At 40.1% G+C, this 15687-nt stretch overlaps 2 protein-coding genes across 18 annotated transcripts in view; both read left to right on the top strand.

Moving 5' to 3' along the window:
- Positions 1-15682, top strand: part of mgll (monoglyceride lipase) — a 65200-nt gene extending 49518 nt beyond the window's left edge. Inside the window, exons 6-7 of the mRNA XM_022203325.2 lie at positions 5080-5295; positions 9399-15682. Coding sequence (XP_022059017.1) covers positions 5080-5295; positions 9399-9536 — 354 coding nt within the window. The 3' untranslated portion in view covers positions 9537-15682. The remainder of the gene's footprint in view (positions 1-5079; positions 5296-9398) is intronic.
- LOC127534305 (uncharacterized) lies at positions 321-4702 on the top strand. 17 transcript variants are annotated; one of them, XM_051949091.1, is made up of 3 exons: positions 321-424; positions 560-613; positions 2045-4702. In XM_051949091.1, exons 1-3 carry the CDS (start codon positions 382-384, stop codon positions 2971-2973), a joined length of 1026 nt encoding a protein of 341 aa, XP_051805051.1. In that variant the 5' UTR covers positions 321-381; the 3' UTR covers positions 2974-4702. The 17 variants fall into 17 exon arrangements, with proteins under 17 accessions (XP_051805051.1, XP_051805048.1, XP_051805039.1 ...); XM_051949088.1 differs by having other exon boundaries at positions 1100-4702; XM_051949079.1 differs by having other exon boundaries at positions 560-4702.
- Positions 15683-15687: the final 5 nt, after the last annotated feature.

Here is a 15687-nt window from a genome sequence, read left to right as displayed (position 1 = left end):
TGCTGCTGGAAAAATCCTGGAGGAAACACTGGATTAAATATCAGGTCCTGGTGGAGCAGAAAATAGAAGCTGAAGGTCTCAGGGGGAGATGTGGTGCAGGGTCAGGTAAACATGAAGTCATGGACAATCCCAGGATGGAGGGTTTCTGTCCAAGCTTGTGTTAGCGCAGATAGTGGAGGGTTGTATTGTGTTGGGTTGTGTTGTAATTACGTTAACAGGCGACAACTACGATGTCACCGACAGCACAAAGAGACAGAAACTCATGTTCAGGCGGTTCACACACCTCTGTTCTCACGTATCTGAGTCTGGGGACGTGTTTTTGTACCGTGGTGGTTTCCAGTCTCACTTCCTGTCTCTGCTGCTTCCTGCAGTCTGCTGGGGATGCAGAGTTCACCAGGTAGAACAACAGATCAGAGTTTACCAGGTAGAACAACAGATCAGAGTTTACCAGGTAGAACAAAAGATCAGAGTTTACCAGGTAGAACAACAGATCAGAGTTTACCAGGTAGAATAAAAGATCAGAGTTCACCAGGTAGAACAACAGATCAGAGTTTACCAGGTAGAACAAAAGATCAGAGTTTACCAGGTAGAACAAAAGATCAGAGTTTACCAGGTAGAATAAAAGATCAGAGTTTACCAGGTAGAACAACAGATCAGAGTTTACCAGGTAGAACAAAAGATCAGAGTTTACCAGGTAGAATAAAAGATCAGAGTTCACCAGGTAGAACAACAGATCAGAGTTTACCAGGTAGAACAACAGATCAGAGTTTACCAGGTAGAACAAAAGATCAGAGTTTACCAGGTAGAACAACAGATCAGAGTTTACCAGGTAGAACAACAGATCAGAGTTTACCAGGTAGAACAACAGATCAGAGTTTACCAGGTAGAACAACAGATCAGAGTTTACCAGGTAGAATAAAAGATCAGAGTTTACCAGGTAGAACAAAAGATCAGAGTTTACCAGGTAGAACAACAGATCAGAGTTTACCAGGTAGAATAAAAGATCAGAGTTTACCAGGTAGAACAACAGATCAGAGTTTACCAGGTAGAATAAAAGATCAGAGTTTACCAGGTAGAATAAAAGATCAGAGTTTACCAGGTAGAACAACAGATCAGAGTTCACCAGGTAGAACAAAAGATCAGAGTTTACCAGGTAGAACAACAGATCAGAGTTTACCAGGTAGAACAACAGATCAGAGTTTACCAGGTAGAATAAAAGATCAGAGTTTACCAGGTAGAATAAAAGATCAGAGTTTACCAGGTAGAATAAAAGATCAGAGTTTACCAGGTAGAACAACAGATCAGAGTTTACCAGGTAGAACAAAAGATCAGAGTTTACCAGGTAGAATAAAAGATCAGAGTTTACCAGGTAGAACAACAGATCAGAGTTTACCAGGTAGAACAACAGATCAGAGTTTACCAGGTAGAACAAAAGATCAGAGTTTACCAGGTAGAACAACAGATCAGAGTTTACCAGGTAGAACAACAGATCAGAGTTTACCAGGTAGAATAAAAGATCAGAGTTTACCAGGTAGAATAAAAGATCAGAGTTTACCAGGTAGAATAAAAGATCAGAGTTTACCAGGTAGAACAACAGATCAGAGTTTACCAGGTAGAACAAAAGATCAGAGTTTACCAGGTAGAATAAAAGATCAGAGTTTACCAGGTAGAACAACAGATCAGAGTTTACCAGGTAGAACAACAGATCAGAGTTTACCAGGTAGAACAACAGATCAGAGTTTACCAGGTAGAACAACAGATCAGAGTTTACCAGGTAGAACAACAGATCAGAGTTTACCAGGTAGAATAAAAGATCAGAGTTTACCAGGTAGAATAAAAGATCAGAGTTTACCAGGTAGAATAAAAGATCAGAGTTTACCAGGTAGAACAACAGATCAGAGTTTACCAGGTAGAATAAAAGATCAGAGTTTACCAGGTAGAATAAAAGATCAGAGTTTACCAGGTAGAACAACAGATCAGAGTTTACCAGGTAGAACAAAAGATCAGAGTTTACCAGGTAGAACAACAGATCAGAGTTTACCAGGTAGAACAACAGATCAGAGTTCACCAGGTAGAACAAAAGATCAGAGTTTACCAGGTAGAACAACAGATCAGAGTTTACCAGGTAGAACAACAGATCAGAGTTTACCAGGTAGAACAACAGATCAGAGTTCACCAGGTAGAATAAAAGATCAGAGTTTACCAGGTAGAACAAAAGATCAGAGTTTACCAGGTAGAATAAAAGATCAGAGTTTACCAGGTAGAACAAAAGATCAGAGTTTACCAGGTAGAACAACAGATCAGAGTTTACCAGGTAGAACAACAGATCAGAGTTTACCAGGTAGAATAAAAGATCAGAGTTTACCAGGTAGAATAAAAGATCAGAGTTTACCAGGTAGAATAAAAGATCAGAGTTTACCAGGTAGAACAAAAGATCAGAGTTTACCAGGTAGAATAAAAGATCAGAGTTTACCAGGTAGAACAAAAGATCAGAGTTTACCAGGTAGAACAACAGATCAGAGTTTACCAGGTAGAACAACAGATCAGAGTTTACCAGGTAGAACAAAAGATCAGAGTTTACCAGGTAGAATAAAAGATCAGAGTTTACCAGGTAGAACAAAAGATCAGAGTTTACCAGGTAGAACAACAGATCAGAGTTTACCAGGTAGAACAAAAGATCAGAGTTTACCAGGTAGAACAAAAGATCAGAGTTTACCAGGTAGAATAAAAGATCAGAGTTTACCAGGTAGAACAACAGATCAGAGTTTACCAGGTAGAATAAAAGATCAGAGTTTACCAGGTAGAACAAAAGATCAGAGTTTACCAGGTAGAATAAAAGATCAGAGTTTACCAGGTAGAATAAAAGATCAGAGTTTACCAGGTAGAACAAAAGATCAGAGTTTACCAGGTAGAACAAAAGGTAGAACGGCAGGTAGAACTAACAGATTAATGGATACCTCAATGACACACTGACAGGACAATACTTAGAAGACAAAGGTTCCTCAGAAGATGTGGTGAAAGTAAAACCAGATATATATTTGACTGAAGGTGTTCCTGCTGTAGAAAACCACTTACATCTAGGAACTGCCCGCTTTCCTTCAACAGGTTTTATTTCTCACGTAGACTTTTACAGTGAAATGCAAAGTGCCTGTTCATGCAATAATCAGACATTAAACAGAATATTCTTTAAAAACAGTAGAAAAATAGAGAAAGTCATCTTCATGTTCTAGGAAGCTCCTCACCACTGGATGTGTGACATTTCTTTACTTTAGCCTCATTTATGTCGTTTTAATCATTTTAATCAACCAGTTTCCTCTAAATAGCTCAGATTCTTCATTAAACGTTTTGCTTTTCAGCAAATGAATAACAGAATGAGTTTGATTTCAGCTGGACTGTGTAACTCTCATCTTTAACACTGTTTTAAATGATCTGTAGCTTTAAATAGAGCTGAACTACTACTGGCCACGCCCCCTTCAGGAAGAAGCCTCTCTCTGTCTGTAACTGACAGCAGGGACAGAAACAGTGGAGTTCATCAGACCAGGGCTTTCTGCTGCTTCTGACCTCTTCTCTGATCATTTTACCTCTCAGGTGTTGCTTTTAACTTCTGATTGTCAGAGAACGTTGTGTTTATAAAAATCTGTTTTCTGACAAAAAAAAGCAGCTTAGAAACGTTTTTGTTTATTGGTTTGAGTTCAAAGTTTCTGCCACAAGAAAACACTGAGAGACTGGTAGAGATGATAGCTGAGTGTTTTTAGACGATTTCTATGGTAGAACTTTATCTGACTGTGGAAGAAAATGTTTCATTATTCAGGACAGCTGAAAGAAGTAGTTCTCCTCAGCTTTGTTCAGGTAGAATATGAGTATAGAGTATATATATATATATATATATAATTATATATATAGAATATTCAGCTGTGATTTGACCGTTTGAAACTCTAAAACCTGTTGGCTGGCTAGAAAATCATGTTATATTATTAAAAATCAGTCAAAATGACAGCATTTATCTAAACCAGAAACTGTAGAAGCAGAAATAATCGGACGTTTTTCAGCTTTTAAATGCTCCTTCCCTCTTTGTTCACCACATTTAAGCTTAAAATGGGGATATTTTCTGAAAATCACTTTAATGCCTCATTTAAAAATAACAAAGAATGAAATAGTTTGCAGTGTTTTAATTTATTGAAAAAAATAATTCTGTGTCTCAAAGTGCAGCTAAAACTGAGACTGACTGGAATGGATGCATTAAAGAAAGAAAACAGAGAAAATAGTCTGATTTTAAACTTTATAATGATCCCTGAAACATGCTGGACTCTTTATAATGTCCTAACAGTTTTAGATACGCTTTAATGCTATAAAACAATGGTACAATTAATCAGAGCTAGAAACTGATTTTAAACTCTATAAAGAGCCTTAAAATAATATTATATGACTTTAGGTTTTTTCAGGAAAACTGAGAAAATCTCTGCCTAAAATTGATATTTCATCAGAATGTCTTTATTCTACGTGTTAGATTTAAATTAATAATGAAAGAAATTCAACTTTCATCTTTTTTATGATTTATATCATTTCAAATCCGGTTCTAGTCGTGTCTGTTGTGTTTCCATAGAGGAGGAGAACTTTATATTTCAGCCCACAAACAGTAAAACCGACGGAGCATAAAAACTCCAGTCTTTGGGTTCAGAGGATTAAACTTTTTTCCTTCCTCTGATCTCTGCTGCCGTTTATCTTCCTCTTTTTGTTCCTCTTCCATGGAGGACTCTGCTCTGGTTTATCCCAGGAGTCTTCATGTTTATGGTCATATATTCAGGAATAAAACCACTTCTTCTCTCAGCTTCATCCTTTATTTGGAGAAAACCTTTTTGCTGGTAAATATAGACATAAAGCCGCGCTGTGAGCTCTGAATGTAAACAACAAACCCTGTTGCTATGGTTACGTCTGGAGAGAAACACTCTAAAGGAAAGTCTGGATTCCAGTGAAGGGTTGGAATGATGTTTGTGAGGTCAGATGAACAGAAAGCAGCAGAACCGGTCCAGAACCGGTCCAGAACCACACCTTCCTCCTAACGTCTGGTTTCTCCGTCAGGTGGAGGCGTACGACTCTGATGAGCTGAACTTCCGTGGAGGTGTCCGGGTGTCGTTCGGGATGCAGATGATGGGGGCCGTGGCTCGGATCGAGAAGGAGATCCCGTCCATCAGTTGGCCCTTCCTGCTCCTCCACGGAGATGAAGACAAACTCTGTGACATCCGAGGCTCTAAGACCATGTTTGAGAACGCCTCAAGCTCTGACAAGAAGATCAAGGTTTGTTGTGGGCTGGTTGGATCTGACTGGTTTAGTGCTGGTTTGTGTCTGAAGTCATCCATTGTTCCCTCCTCCTCCTCCTACATATACATATATATGTGTATGTGTATATGTGTGTATATATGTATATATATATATATATATATATATATATATATATGCTCTACAGCCGAGGTGCCTGCAGCTGGAGTGGCCTGCTCTATTTTTGGCCTTATTTCCCCATCTGCATCCGAGCTGTCCCCCTGCGATGCAGCATGTCCAGTAACTGTCATTTCCTCATCTGTCTCTCTCGCTGACAGTTGTCAGTAACAGCCTTCTTCACCCCAAATCCCTCCTCTTTGGGGATCGCTGCCTCAACAAACTGTCTCACAACCGGGTCCCAAGAATTCCATCCATCCCCATGAATAAGTACCTGAAACGCGTGCTCAGGTACCACCCCTGGAGGAATTCTCAGCGACTGGGACGCAGCTGCATTCTCATCTTCACCCCCTCCTGTCGCTTCTCAGTCGCTGCTTCCTCTGCAGTTGGGCTGAGTGGCGGCGGGGAGTCCTCCAAAAATATGTAATTTAGAGGGAGAGCAGTCAGGGTGTGGCCACACCCGGCTGCTCACCTGAAACCCAACAAGTGTTTGAGACCCGCTGGGGCCCAGGGGGAAGTGGACGGGGCTCCGGACCAGATTTAGATCTGCATATATCCATTTTTGTTGTTTGGGCCAGTAAAAACTTTGTTAATCCATTCTGGTGTTATTCCTCACATGGAAAATAGAGTTCAGTAATGTTCCTTCATACAGCATTATTTCCAGATCACAGTTCTGTAATCCTCCAACACTGCAGAATAAGCAGTACTTTGGTCCATAATTCCAACAGAACAGTTATTCCTTTGCAGATCATGTTGAATTCCCCGTCTGAGTTACGTGATAAAATCCCCTTAGCTCAGGGCATTTCTACCCTGGTTTGCATCAAGCGACTATCACCCAACGACTCCCAACGTGCGTCTCGATCAGATATAATTTATAGTTAACTGAACCTTTTGCATAAGCAATGACTGCACCCTTAATTAACTTAGCAATGATCTCATGCTAAATTAATTTGAGCAATAACTTCATCTCTACCTCCTCCCAACTCACACACGTGTACCATGCACCGACCGCATGGACACCTCCACTTTTAAGGAACTGAAACTGTCTGTTTTGGACTGTCCAGACAGCCCATCTTCTCCCCTTTGTGGCTGATTCTGGGATCTCATATCTCCATGCTTCACAACTACATACAGGCCTTGTGAAAGTATTCGGCCCCCTTGAACTTTTCAACCTTTCGCCACATTTCAGGCTTCAAACATAAAGATATAAAATTTTAATTTTTTGTCAAGAATCAACAACAATTGGGATACAATCGTGAAGTGGAACGAAATTTATTGGATATTTTAAACTTTTTTAACAAATAAAAACCTGAAAAGTGGGGTGTGCAATATTATTGGGCCCCTTTACTTTCAGTGCAGCAAACTCACTCCAGAAGTTCAGTGAGGATCTCTGAATGATCCAATGTTGTCCTAAATGACTGATGATGATAAATAGAATCCACCTGTGTGTAATCAAGTCTCCGTATAAATGCACCTGCTCTGTGATAGTCTCAGGGTTCTGTTTAAAGTGCAGAGAGCATCATGAAGACCAAGGAACACACCAGGCAGGTCCCAGATACTGTTGTGGAGAAGTTTAAAGCCAGATTTGGATACAAAAAGATTTCCCAAGCTTTAAACATCTCAAGGAGCACTGTGCAAGCAATCATATTGAAATGGAAGGAGTATCAGACCACTGCAGATCTACCAAGACCCGACCGTCCCTCTAAACTTTCACCTGGAACAAGGAGAAGACTGATCAGAGATGCAGCCAAGAGGCCCATGATCACTCTGGATGAACTGCAGAGATCTACAGCTGAGGTGGGAGAGTCTGTCCATAGGACAACAATCAGTCGTACACTGCACAAATCTGGCCTTTATGGAAGAGTGGCAAGAAGAAAGCCATTTCTCAAAGATATCCATAAAAAGTCTGGTTAGAAGTTTGCCACAGGCCACCTGGGAGACACACCAAACATGTGGAAGAAGGTGCTCTGGTCAGATGAAACCAAAATCCAACTTTTTGGCCACAATGCAAAACGATATGTTTGGCGTAAAAGCAACACAGCTCATCCCCCTGAACACACCATCCCCACTGTCAAACATGGTGGTGGCAGCCTCATGGTTTGGGCCTGCTTTTCTTAAAATTGATGGGAAGATGAATGGAGCCAAATACAGGAGCATTCTGGAAGAAAACCTGTTGGAGTCTGCAAAAGACCTGAGACTGGGACGGAGATTTATCTTCCAACAGGACAATGATCCAAAACATAAAGCCAAATCTACAATGGAATGGTTCACAAATAAACGTATCCAGGTGTTAGAATGGCCAAGTCAAAGTCCAGACCTGAATCCAATGGAGAATCTGTGGGCAGAGCTGAAGACTGCTGTTCACAAACACTCTCCATCCAACCTCACTGAGCTCCAGCTGTTTTGCAAGGAAGAATGGGCAAGAATTTCAGTCTCTGGATGTGCAGAACTGATAGAGACATACCCCAAGCGACTTGCAGCTGTAATTGCAGCAAAAGGTGGCGCTACAAAGTATTAATGCAAGGGGGCCGAATAATATTGCACGCCCCACTTTTCAGGTTTTTATTTGTTAAAAAAGTTTAAAATATCCAATAAATTTTGTTCCACTTCACAATTGTGTCCCACTTGTTGTTGATTCTTGACAAAAAATTAAAATTTTATATCTTTATGTTTGAAGCCTGAAATGTGGCGAAAGGTTGAAAAGTTCAAGGGGGCCGAATACTTTCACAAGGAACTGTGTACATACATATGTATGTATATGGTCATTGACTATCCTGGTGCATTGTGGGATACTTTGAATGTACTATATAGTGAGTAATTAATTAACATTCAGACATAACTACAAATGACTCTAAAATGACTCTGGAGCTGTACAGGGTGTAGAAACTAATTCCTGTCTTTTTTATTGTTCGTGAATTTCCTTATTTAAGTGTTTGTTCCTTTTTAATTAAAACCACTGTGATGGAAACTGCTAACCATTACTGCAGATAACTGTGACGTCACATTATTGTCTCCTGACATTTAAAACAAGTATTTGTGTTGTTTTTAGTGGAAGCTGCCTCTGTTGACTGATACAGAAACTTCCAGCATCCTGGATGTTTCCTGTTCTCTCTGGTAGCTGCAGGTTCATATACTCTGTTTATGTTTAGAGTTTAAATCAGCCTCACTAACAGTTAACACAGTATATATATAGTGTATATGACACAGTCACTGAATACTGACTTATTGAAGCCTTTCAGCCATTTTAGCGTTGATGTGACAGACGGAAGTTTATTTGACCTCAATAAACTCTTCCTCATCTGCAGAAAAGGAAGTTGTGAACATGTGGTTCCTCACATGGAGGTTTAAAAGAGAGCAAGCAGGAAGTCCTTTATTACTACATGTCCTTTGGTAGTATTTAATGACAATAATAGTCTGGTCTCTATCCAGACTCTTCTCCTCTGTTGTTCCCAAATGGTGGAACAAACTACCAAACTCTGTGCGTTCTGCTGAGTCCCTTTCTACTTTTAAGAGACAATTGAAGACTCAAATGTTCAGAGAACACCTAGGCACTTAATCTGACTCCACCTTAGGGGTAGAATAAGTCAGGTGGTCCAAAACCCAGCACTTATTTAGTACTGACAAGTTGAAAAAAAAACAGGGGGGCGGGGGGGTTGGCTGGCAATTCTTCTGCAACTTGATGGCAACACCTTTGACCAATCACTTTGGACAAAAGCGTCTGCTAAATGAAATTGTAGAATAGTATTTAGTAGTAATTAATTTCCTGCTAAGGATCTCTAAAGTGTATATTCTGTTCTACAGGGTTACTGGATGTTATGATTTCTAAGCAGTGTGTTTCTGTTTCCAGATTTAATGATGGTTTTATTCCATTAAACCACAGTTTTAGCTCCAATCTCTGTTTGAACTTTAATTACAGCTTCTATAAATGGTTCTCTGATAGTAAAGCAGTTCTTTACCTGTTCCAGGTGTATGAAGGAGGCTACCACGCTCTCCACCATGACCTCCCAGAGGTTGTTGAGTCAGTGCTGAAGGAACTGACTGGTTGGATCACAGAGCGTCTCCCTGTCGCCACATCGCAGCAAAACTCCCAGATTCAACCCTGAAAACTGGTTTCCAGAGCCCTGCTCAGCTTCTACTAACAACTACTGATCCTCCTGGAGACGCTTGGGCTTCAGTTCCTCTACTAAAGGTTTATCTTCTGGGTTTATCTTCTGGGTTTATACTGTACAAAAACACTACCCTCTTCCTCCAGACCACTGGTTTAACTGTAGTTACTGTAGAGAGGTTCATCCTCTGGGTTCATTCTGAACCGTCCTGACCAGTCGGACCACTGGTCTGGAGTTACTGTAGATACTCAGCAGTGTATAAATTAAATCAGGGAAGCTTCTCGTCCTGCAGCTCACCAGCTGGAGATCAGAGTTCAGAGTGCAATAATGACGTTTCTGTCTCCTCCTCACTCGTACCAACAACCAGATTCCTTAAATCCTGATGATAGAAGTTATTTGGAAGATTATTAAACTGCAGAGGAGCTTTCAGCCGTTCAGAGAAGATCAGAGGAACCTCCTCATATCCACAGGAAGGTCAGAGGAACCTCCTCAGATCAGCCCCTCTGCACAGTGATCAGCTCGATATTCAGCTGAACTAATCTCCTCTAAAACACCTGATTGCAGATGCAGCTTCCCGTCTTCTATCTCCTTGTCTCTTTGTTTGGTCTGAATACTCCATGAGGCAGATGGTTGGTGAACATCTAGTCCATCTGAACCCAGCAGAGGTCTGCACCCAAACCCAGTCTAGTAATTATTCTCTGAAGTGAAGACTTTAATATTTCTAGAGTTTATTTTCTGATACCTTCTGACCCCTGCATTCATATCGACCTGTAAACACAACAACAATAATAACAACAACAATAACAACAGCAGCTGTAATCCATTTATATCAACTTGTAAACTCAGAAACGTTCCCTCTGAAAGCTGTGATCCTCTAATAACCAGGATAAATAGCTGTGATCCTCTAATAACCAGGATAAATAGCTGTGATCCTCTAATAACCAGGATAAATAGCTGTGATCCTCTAATAACCAGGATAAATAGCTGTGATCCTCTGCAGGAAGGAATCAGACGCTGACCTTCTGACATTTCAGGGTCCAACTGATTGTCTGTTGGAGTCTGGACACGTTTTTAATGAAGTTCAGACGTTGAGTCCAGCTGGAAGACGAGGAATCATCTGTGTTCATTTAACATCTGCTGTCTGTGAATCCTTCATCCAGAGCAGAATAAACGACGTCTTCATGAATTAAAGTCAGAACAATAGAAACAGCATCTTCTGTCCAGCAGGTTCTAGGAGGATTTACATGAGAAAAAATGGAATTAATGGTTAAACTTTTGGCTTTTTAAAGCAAATTCTGGGCTTTTTATTTGAAGCTGTCACGTTTTTTCCCCACTGTGTTAATTAATAACATCAGGAACAGTGAGTGTTTGGGTTTGTAGTCCTCTGAATCCCTTTAGAAGGAAAGCAGCTCACATTATTTAAATGATAAACTTCTGAAGTCAGATCTAAACCAAAGTTAATGTCCCGTTAGTTTATATCCTCGTTAACTATAAACTAAACTCTTTATTCTGTCAGGTCGGCTGGAATCAGCTTAACATTCTCCACCTTTTGTTCATCAAACGTGAGACTCTTCCAGCAGATTTCCCTTCAGCTGCACCTTTAGCTTCAGAAATAAAAAAAGGATCAAATATTTAATAACTGAGGAGATTCCTGCCGACACCAGACGTCCGTATGTTGTGTGTTCCTCCAGAAAACACATCCAGCTCCAGGCTTTTTATTCCTCTTTTTATCCCTCAGAGTTCAAACAGACTCCTGCAGAGAGTCAGGAAGCTCAGAGTGGTCTCCATGGTGACCGCTACTCCTGTAACCACGGCAGCAGCTCGTTTTTTACCCTGTTTTACACGTTGTCACATCAGCAGGCTACTCATGGGGAACCACGGCTGGTTTTACCCCGTTTTACCCATTGTCACCATGGTGACCATCACACAGCCAGATACAATGACATGACTGTCTGCTTCATGACTCCTCCTCTGTCCTCATAGTTCCTCCGGTTCTCTGGTGGTTCTCTGGTGGTTCTCTAGTGGTCTCACCCAGCTTTAGGTTTGTTTCTTTCTGCTGTAGTATCTGCTGGGTTTTGTTCCTTCCTGGTTCTACTCCAGGTTTAAATGTCCTCTGCTGCCCCTAGTGGTCAGCTATCAGAGCAGCAGCAGGTGACATTAGTGACAGAATCTGACTTTAATCTGCATTTATTCATCTGTGTTTTTAGCTGTTTAATTTGTTTTAAATGGAACTCACCACTGAACTCACTGCTGGTTCTGAAAAAATGACAGAAATTTATTCACCTTCAGGTTTAAGTGTTTTAAGACTTCAGTCAGGTTTAGGTGGAAAATCAGAGGAATTCATTGTGTTCAGAGGAAAAAGGCCCCACATCATATGCATAATAGTTAACTTAGATGAACCCTCTGAAGCCCAGGCTGCTTTATTTCTGCTGCATCTTTTGTCCATGTGGGCTCATTTTTTTATTTTAATATACAGTCCTAAACCTCTATGGAAACAGAAGAACCAGGATTAGAAGCAGAAAGATAATCAAACCGTCTCTAATGGAGTGAGATCCAGTAGTTATAGTTATACTGACGGAAATCCTTAAAAAGCAAAAAGTCAATTTCTGTGTTTACGTTTTTTACAAAATTGTAAAACAAAAACAAATGGAATCAAAATGTACATTTTAACATTTCCCAAACAGATGTTATCAGTACTGGAAGAAATGAGGGTTTCCACACTATTAATATTTGAATCCTTACATTTTTAATCCCCTCTGTGTGAACACTGCCTGCAGTTCAGCCGAGGTTCATCCTGAGTTTTATTCATTAATTAACATTAATTCTCAGCTGATGGCTTCACAATTATGCTGAAAAATGTAGAATTGTTTTTTAACTGAATCTAGTTGCTGCAAATGGTTTATTTTTAGTGATTTTTTAATGAGACGTCAAATGAATTCCTGATTTAATGATAGATGATAGACGTCAAACATGATTAGTTTAAAACCTTTATTTGTTTGTAACCATTCCTTCTGGTTTTCTAGTTTCTGGCTCTGATTATGGCGTCATTTAGTATTTTCTAAAAGACAACAAGCCTTCCAAACCTGCTGGAAGCTTTTGGGGTTCAGAGGGTTAAAATAGCGGATTTAAAACAAGTAACAGGAAAAGCAGATGATAAATAGAAGGACGTTCAGGATTCAGTTCATCCTCTGTGGTTTTAGAAGCACCAGGGCAAATATCAGCTGCCAGTGGTCTGATGCAGATGGGATGTATTCACCAGAACCTCCACCTCATCCAGAGATCCTCAGACACCTGCTCCTGATCAGACTGCAGTAGAACATGAAGGTCCTACAGTACCAGTACTATTTGCTCTAGCTGATAGACAGCTGATAGATGTCCTGCTGCAGAACATCATCCTGGATCTTCTCTGACGTTCTAAAGTTCTGCCTGTCAGACTCCATGAACACATTACTGTCATTAGAGAGGAAACATGAGAGGAGAGAAGCTGTCAGTAACCATGGCAGCCCATTAATATTTATTTAAATCAGTGAATGAAGGGTAGAGGAGGCAGTCTGATCGTCTGTTTGCTTCTCTGAGGATTTCCTTTGGAAATAATGAGCAGCCAGTAACAGACTAAAACACTATTCCATCCCAGCGAGGGGATTTTAAGGCCACATTTTTCACTTTTTTGGTAAAAATCACTTAAACCCGGTGTATTTCTGCCCCCTGTTCATTCCATGTGTGCTTTAGAGGTGGAGGATGATTACATTACTCCGTCTCTTCCTGTAGCTGGACGTCTTTCCTGCTCAGATTCATGCTGATGTCCTAATCGACCAACTGTGCGCAGAGAAAGCCTTGGACAGTAAAAATAACCCACTGACTGTTAATATCGTAAATAACAGAAACTGTTGAATCAAACCGGAGCCATTTTTGTAAAGAAAAAGAATCAGTTTGTTGCTGGTTTGTCGTTTTCTTTTCTAATCTCGACTTTATGACTGTTTCTAAGGACAGAACTGTTAATGATGGACTAGCAGAGTCGTTCTGTTCTGACTGATGAGATTAAAATGCACTGGAAGCTTTCAGAGAAGCAGCAAGAGTTGAAGAGGTCTTCTCCAAAATGCTGCCGCTGCAGGAACACATGCATGAACTTCATCCAGACGTGAACCATTCCCCGTCTAAACAGCTTCAGATCAGCTTCACAAAGTTCATGTCGCATTTTGGAACAAAGCCTGCTTCAAATCTTGCTGTTTTCCTCCAGCGGTGTCGACTGCTTTTATTTCTAGAGTCGCTCTGCTGAAGCTAATTATAAAACACTTTATGATAACACAGCATTGCTAACGATAACCAATCAGGACTCGCTTTGTATTTGACACATCTTTTATTTATAGAGATTAATTTTACGTAGAGGCATCTATATATTGAGACGGAGGCAGTTTTTATATATTTACCCTCCTGGTTTCAGGTTTCATAATACTTTCTGAGGTTCCAGGTTGTTTCTGGTGAGATTTCACATCGAGCGATGTTTTTTTTACTGTTCTATGTTGAAAAAAAATAACTTGGAGAACATTAAATGTTTAAACCAGAGAAGTCAAACTCATTTTAATGCAGGAGCCTCATTCAGCCCAATGTGATCTCTAGTGACCAGTAAAACCAGACCATAATACCCTGAACATAAGCACAACTACAACATTTTTCCCGCTGCATACTTAGTTCATGTGATTTGGTATCCGTACATAACATGAAATGATTTTAAATTTACCTTCCTTTCCACAGCAGTGTGGGGATCCTGACCTCCTGAGCTGACAAAGCAAATAAACTAAATAGGAACTATTAAAGAAGCAGCTTAAATTGTCCCTCTGCCTTGTAAATGTATAAAATTTATACCTAAAAAATACATAAAGCTGTGTCAGTGCATAAAAACAGGGTTCCACCAAACTTTACCAAGTTTGACATCTCTGGTTTCAACATTCTGATTCTAAAATGTGATTTTCAGGAACTCATTGTCACTTTAATCTGAAGTTTTTCTTTTTAAATATCATAAAATTCAGTAGTAGTGACTGAGAGACTTCCTGGACCTCCCTTCCTTTACCTCAGATCACAGAATAACTACAACCATCAGGTTTTCTCTGAATCATCTGAAGAAATGCTAACGTGTTGTACGTTTATTCCTGAACTGTTCTAGTGTTGTCTGTGCCTTATCGATGTGAGTCTGACAGTCTTTGTGCTCATGTTTGATTCTGTGAGTGTCTTGTATAGAATGGAAACCAGTTTGTCTGGTTCTCTGGTGTCACATCTGGTTCTGCTTCATTAATGACCATAAACAGACAGACAGGTGAAACCTTTATTGATCCCGCAGCCGTATACTCATACAGTCTATGGTAGTTATTTACCGTCTGCTGGTCTTCCTCCTGCCCGTCTGGATTTCCATCCAATCAGGGCTCTCTTCACATTTAGGTCAAAAAACAGTTTGTGAATGTGGAAAACCTCCCAGCTCCTCAAACACCTGCTGAGATTCAGACATCCAGAGAAAGCGAAGCCTCTATCTGGTCGTTCTAAGGACAGAATGACGGTAAAGGTTCAGTTCATCACAGGAGAACCAGATGTGTTCTGTTTGATTATTCCAGACGTTCAAAGCAGAAATATTAAATAACTCTCTACTTATTCAGATTTCAGGTGGAGGTGTGGTTTGGATGTAACTTCAGCTGAAACCTTCATATTTCTGTTGTGTGTCTAAAAACTTCACAAAGTTTCTGTCTGTGTCTCTGTCAGGATTTAAAATAAAAAATGTGTTTTAATCAGAAAACCCAGCAGAGTGATGTGAAACCTCCACAGATAAAGTATCATGCAGTAAAATAATGAATAAAAGACAAACTGGATCCGACAAAGTTTATTCTCCAGCATCACGTTTTGAGTCTTCCTTGTAAAGTTCTGCTTGTTTGGTTTCTTACTGAGTCCTGGAGGACGTTTTATTGAACCGTCCAGCGCTGAAGTTCATCAACAGATCACCTTCCATTCATATTCAGATTAAACCGTTTAAAATACAGCATCAGTTTACTACGATGTTGTAAATAATGTGTAAATAGATGTAATACTGGGTTCTGATTGTTACCAGACTGTTCATAAAGTCCAAACTCTCTGACAGAATAAACTACATGAATGTTTAATGCTG

The sequence above is a fragment of the Acanthochromis polyacanthus genome, chromosome 6, assembly GCF_021347895.1.
Source record: "Acanthochromis polyacanthus isolate Apoly-LR-REF ecotype Palm Island chromosome 6, KAUST_Apoly_ChrSc, whole genome shotgun sequence".
Lineage (NCBI taxonomy): Eukaryota > Metazoa > Chordata > Actinopteri > Pomacentridae > Acanthochromis > Acanthochromis polyacanthus.
The sequence above is the reverse complement of the archived record's forward strand: the minus strand, read 5'-3'. Positions and strand labels throughout refer to the sequence as shown.

What these genes read in the sequence shown, in the direction of transcription:
- LOC127534305 (XM_051949075.1), top strand. Translation starts at nt 382, where the DNA reads ATGCAGAGTTCACCAGGTAGAACAACAGATCAGAGTTTACCAGGTAGA. An exon ending in AAAAGATCAGAGTTTACCAG is followed by an intron (nt 641 to 694) that starts GTAGAACAACAG and finishes AGAGTTTACCAG; the next exon opens with GTAGAATAAAAGATCAGAGT.